The sequence below is a fragment of the Engraulis encrasicolus genome, chromosome 17 (assembly GCF_034702125.1).
Source record: "Engraulis encrasicolus isolate BLACKSEA-1 chromosome 17, IST_EnEncr_1.0, whole genome shotgun sequence".
In the NCBI taxonomy this organism is placed as follows: domain Eukaryota; kingdom Metazoa; phylum Chordata; class Actinopteri; order Clupeiformes; family Engraulidae; genus Engraulis; species Engraulis encrasicolus.
Window position 1 is genome coordinate 50,876,798 of NC_085873.1, and position 5,844 is coordinate 50,882,641.

The window sequence follows — 5,844 nt, forward strand, 5'->3', positions numbered from 1 at the left end:
CCTAACCCCCAACCACCAGCCTAAGTCTAATTCACATATTAATAACTAATCCCCCAAAATCTTTTGGAAACCTGAGGGGGCCCTTTCCTGTTGTCTGGCCCAGGGGCCCATGGAGTCATCAAACCGTCCCTGCTCAGAGGCTAAATGTTGACGAGGGTTCAAGAGCTGAGTCGCCACATGCCTGTGTCCACTGCCACCACTCATATGTTTTTGAGAAAGGTTGTTTTGAAGTCACATGTGGTGGTGACATCAGAGGAATTGACTTTGCTGAATGAAACTCCTGCCATATTTTGAAATCAAACTATTGCACTATCCCACTAACCTGACTCTCGCGCAGATGGATTCAGTGTAACGAAGATGCACGAAGCACTAGGGGTCTCGCGAGAGCCAGGCTACTATCCCACACTGTGTTGCAAGATTGGGCTGTTTCCCGCCCAATTGGGCTGCTTGGGATTGCCTTGTGCAGGTAAAAATGGCATTTAGCAGAAAAACCCGTCCAATTTTTGCCATAGAAATCAATAGAATTGGACGGTATTTTGTGATTCTAAGCGGGTTTTGAGCAATTTTTGGGCTGGAAATCATCAGCCTCATCTGGCAACCCTGATCCCACATTTCAAACTATTACTACAATAGAAAGAGACTGCCGGAAAAGTGCTGTTTTTATTTATTGTGCATTTCACTTGTAGATCTTTTTGAAGTTGGTGAAATGATCAGTGTAGGGCTCATCAATGACTTGTCATTTAGGGCCTATCACATCCTTATTTATTATTAATAATAATAATAATAATAATAATAATAATAATAATAAAAATATATATATATATAAAATAAATATTATTATTTCATTTTCCTTGTATGTCTTGTGCATATGAACAAAGTGATAATAAAAGCTGACTTGACTTGACTTATTATTTATATAATAAATTATATAAATAATAATGAATAGCCTACAGTACTAGGCCTACAGTATTATTATTACATCATTATTTAGCTTATTAGACTTGCTATAGTGTGGAGGCTTATTTGACTGTTTTATTTTAACACTTTTGAAATAGGAACATACTATTGTGAAGGGTTGTACATTTCAGTGGAACTCACTTTCATCATGTGCCTCCTCCGACAATGCGCCACAGCTGAATCTTCTTTGGTGCCGTATGACCTATCTCTCGTGCCGTAGTTGTTTGGAAAACGTGGTTGATTTTGTCAGATGTGTGTCTGGATGTCCACCCGGCATTAGACATCCCTTCTCACTTCTACACCACAGTAAATTCATAAACCTCAACACCAGTAACAAGACTACGAGGTGAGCTACTTCCCGAGTTTTGAAATTATGGAGACAAGCTTTTTATGGTTAGTTTGTTCCGAGCTAGCCACTTGGCTAACGGAGATAGCCATAGTTTTGGTGGAGGTTGTCAATACGTCAGAGTTGCCAGGAGTTACTTGCATTATGTAATGTAAGGTATTCTCCAGAGACAAGGCAGTAGCTCAAAAACACATCGGTATATTCAGTGTAACGTGTGTAGCTGGAGCCAAATGTTAACGTGAAGGCACAGCACCGATGAGTTGTGTGATGATTGCAGTAAAACGTCAAGTGTGTGTTTGTTTCGGCTGCAGCGAAGAAGTGCGTGAATGCGAAGTCTTTGTTGATGTAAACAAATCGTGCTCCTCCTGAAAAAAAGTCTGTAGTCCCAGGAACTCAGCAGTGAAGGGTGCACATATTCTCTTACCAATATCGTCCTTTTGCTATAGTGTATTCTCCCTCTTTGAAGTATTCAAACTTGTAGTGTGTGTGTCTGAGGAGTATGTGTGCACAGTGTACTTACAATTATATATTGGGACAGTAAGATCTATTCTATTTTCATTATATTCCATTGATTTAAAATTTTGATTGTGTACTCCGCTGTAGAGCAGTATAAAGAAAATATTTGTGCTCTATTTTATTATTGTTTTAGGTTCTATGTTGTGTTTTATAGAGTTCTGCCCTCCATACTCCAGCATTGACCTATATTGTCACGCAGGGCCAATAGTGGAGCTGCTCACTCTGTCCATCTTAATTCTATGAATTCTTTGAGTTCAATTGACTGAACTGAACTGAGACTCAGTTCCATTGAGTTTAATTGGGTTCTATTGTCTGGCAGGGCCAGTGGCAGAGCTCGAGCCACCTGGCGTTTATTCTATTGACTTCTGTTGAGTTCTATATACGATTCCAGAGGTGGGAAACCTAAGTCTCGAGGGGCCTTTTTAACCCCGGCCCCCGATATAAGTTTAGTGTCATGCAGCCTCACATGAAATGTGACATGTTTTGTAAAGGAATCTTAGAAATTACATTTGCACTAGGCTAAGATTGACTAAGATTGTCCAAAGTGAATCCAGTAGAACTTGTAATACTTTTAAAATACTTCTGATATAAAATAACTAAGATCAAGGCTGCGTTGAAGTGCCATACGAGCATCTGTAAGGCATCGGTGCCTCCCGATACCGATACCACCATTTTAGTGCAGTATCGGGGCCCCGGCCGATACTGGTATCGGTATCGGTGCAACACTAGTGTCTTTTGAAGTTTGTTCATTGTGTTCACCTTCTCCTGCCTCACACCTGCACCTGCATTGCTGAGGGCTTGTGCACAAGGACTCTCTTGAACTACAATTTAAGTTATATGAGTAGAGTAGAGTAGAGTAGAGTAACTTTATTGATCCCCAGGGGGAAATTCAGGTATCCAGTAGCTTACATAAATACACAAGTACACAAAAGCCCACATGGACATTTCAAGACAAAAATAAACACAGGAATAGTCATCAGGGTGGGGAAAATAAAATAAAATAATAGAGATAAATGTAGAAAAGGTAATTGTGCAAAAAGACATTCTGTGAGTTGGGATAGACCAAAGCAGAAAAAAACAAAAAAAAAACAAAAAAAAACCATACTCTGTCAGTTAAGGTAGACAACAAGTGTTGATGGATACATCTATGATATAGTATAGTATGTAGAAATAGGCAGTGTACAGAGTATGATAGGGGTTGAACATTTTTACAATGTCACAGTAAAGTACAGGTAAGTGTTTTAGGCAAGCACACACACACACCACACACACACACACACACACACACACACACACACACACACACACACACACACACACACACACACACACACACACACACACACACACACAAAGAGGTTCCCCAGTAACTGGTAAGCAGGAGAAACAAGTATATCCAGTGGTCAAGGGTCAAAAGTTCCTTAGTGCAGTTATTGGACAGCACACACACACACACACACACACACACACACACACACACACACACACACACACACACACACACACACACACACACACACACACACACACACACACACACACACACACACACACACACACCAAGAGGTTTCCCGGGCTGGGCCAGCTCTGGCATCTCAGGCAGTCCAGTCCCCTATGATGATGTTCTTCTTAGTGTCCTTCTGTCAGGGGACCTAAAGAAGGTGAGGTCTGGTTTAAATGTGGCTGTCTGAAATATAGGCCTAAAGTGCAGCCTGGGGAAATCCTGGTTTATGTTCATAGTACGGCCTTTACAGAACTTTTATGGCCCTTGGATGAATTTGAAGCAGAGAATCGTATATGAGAGGGAAATAAAGCAGGCGGGTTCTTTTCCGGTATCCACTTTACGTCGGGTGAACGCCCCTTTAGGAGACCTTCGAGTAGAAGACCTTTGGAGACTTGAGGTTGAGAATAAATGGAGTCCCCTTAGCGCTGTAGATGGTGGTAGCGCACTTCTTGTGCAAACACCACGAAAAGACAAGAAGAAGGAGGGACAACGCCCCCTTAGGAGTCCGAATTTTGATCACACGCTTTTGCATTGAGTGGCCGTGTTTCGATTCCTCTTATTATATCAAACCTCGAATGAAAAAGGTTCCCCAGCCCACCCCGGCACCATTCCATTTTGTTCTGTTGTTTGGCAGGGCCAATGGCAGAGCAGGCTCCGTCTGTCGCCAGGGAGGCGGTCCTCAAGGAGAGCTCCGCCCTCCCCGAGAACATGCAGCAAATCAAAGGCTACGATTTCAACGAGGGGCTGGACCGCCGAGCGCTGATGCAGTCCTTCCTCTCCACGGGCTTCCAGGCCAGCAGCTTTGGACTGGCAGTGCAGGAGATCAACAAGATGGTACACACACACACACACACACACACACACACACACACACACACACACACACCACACAGCTTCCAGGCCAGCAGCTTTGGACTGGCAGTGCAGGAGATCAACAAGATGGTACACACACACACACACACACACACACACACACACTACACACACACACCACACAGCTTCCAGGCCAGTAGCTTTGGACTGGCAGTGCAGGAGATCAACAAGATGGTACACACACACACACACACACACACACACACACACACACACACACACACACACACACACACACACACACACACACACACACACACACTACACACACACACCACACAGCTTCCAGGCCAGTAGCTTTGGACTGGCAGTGCAGGAGATCAACAAGATGGTACACACACACACACACACACACACACACACACACACACACACACACACACACACACACACACACACACACACACAGAGGAGAACCCAGTTACACCACCAGTACCATGTGAGTACACACACACACACACACACACACACACACACACACACACACACACACACACACACACACACACACACACACACACACACACACACACACACACACACACACACACCACACAGCTTCCAGGCCAGCAGCTTTGGACTGGCAGTACAGGAGATCAACAAGATGGTACACACACACACACACACACACACACACACACACACACACACACTGAGTGCGTTACACTTGTGCTTGTCTCCTCGTCCCGCCTCCTGGCCCCTCCTCCGTGGAGAAAACAATAAAGTTTCCCCTGCTGCTGTCAGCCTCGCCACAACAACTTTTGAGGGACTGTTTTTCATTCACCATCCCAAATGCGAATGAGGAAAGGACTTTACAATTCACCTTTGGCTAAGGCCCGCCCTAAAGTGCTTTTTGACCAATCACAGCGCAGCAAAAGGACGACCTCGGACAAACCTCGGACAGTTTTGACAGCGCTCCATTGAACTCAATGCTGAAATCGCATGTTTTCAAATAGTTAGCGAAATACGGTCGTATTATTATTAAAATATGATTGGAAATTATGCCTGGGGTATTTGTGACAAATGTGCAAGTTTCCCCGCGATGTAACAGGTGGTAATCACTTTCCTCTTTACCTAAAACCGGACTAATATTACTAGCAGCTGAGTCTGCCTTGAAGGGTCTCGGCAGCCTCACACTCGACTAGAAAGCACACGGATCAAAAACATAGCCTACTTTGTGTGCTCCGATCTTGTCACTGTCTCATTCGTGTCGCTTTTCAGTAAGGTTGTAAGCAAACCACGAACCTGTTTCAGAGCAGGATTTTGGATTTCTGACCTAATTAATGAAGAAACACCGCTAGCAAAGTTAACTATCGGTCACGGCAGGAGTGTTTTGTCTAGCAGCTGATGGACGTGACTTTGTTAAGCTACTGAAGATATAAACGCCAAACGTTAATGTTACACATTGCTGTGGTAGCTTTGAAGATGACTACAGCCATTAAGTTATGTGATTTCGTTTTCGTCTAGCAAGTTTGAGTCAGGGCTCAAAAGATATGCGAGCTCAGCTTACCATGGTGCTGGTTACAATGCCTATCGATACCCATAGAAGAGCCCATAACAGCTGTGATGCCTCGCATGACCTTTCAGAAAATAAATACTTATATTCACAATACTATGAATGCGGTTTTCATTTATTAGGAGTGAATAA

General features: G+C 43.7%; 1 protein-coding gene across 4 annotated transcripts in view; it reads left to right on the forward strand.

Annotated features, from left to right (window-relative positions):
* The first annotated feature begins 1,182 nt into the window (after positions 1-1,182).
* The window catches only part of LOC134467547 (deoxyhypusine synthase-like), a 12,333-nt gene continuing 7,671 nt past the window's right edge, over positions 1,183-5,844 (forward strand). Inside the window, exons 1-2 of one of the 4 annotated variants that reach the window (XM_063221397.1) lie at positions 1,183-1,303; positions 3,958-4,157. In XM_063221397.1, the coding sequence (XP_063077467.1) occupies positions 3,963-4,157 (195 nt within the window). In that variant the 5' untranslated portion in view covers positions 1,183-1,303; positions 3,958-3,962. Of the gene's footprint in view, positions 1,304-3,957; positions 4,158-4,225; positions 4,266-4,497; positions 4,528-4,771; positions 4,804-5,844 lie in introns of those variants that run through there. The other 3 variants (XM_063221399.1, XM_063221398.1, XM_063221401.1) reach the window with 3 other exon arrangements.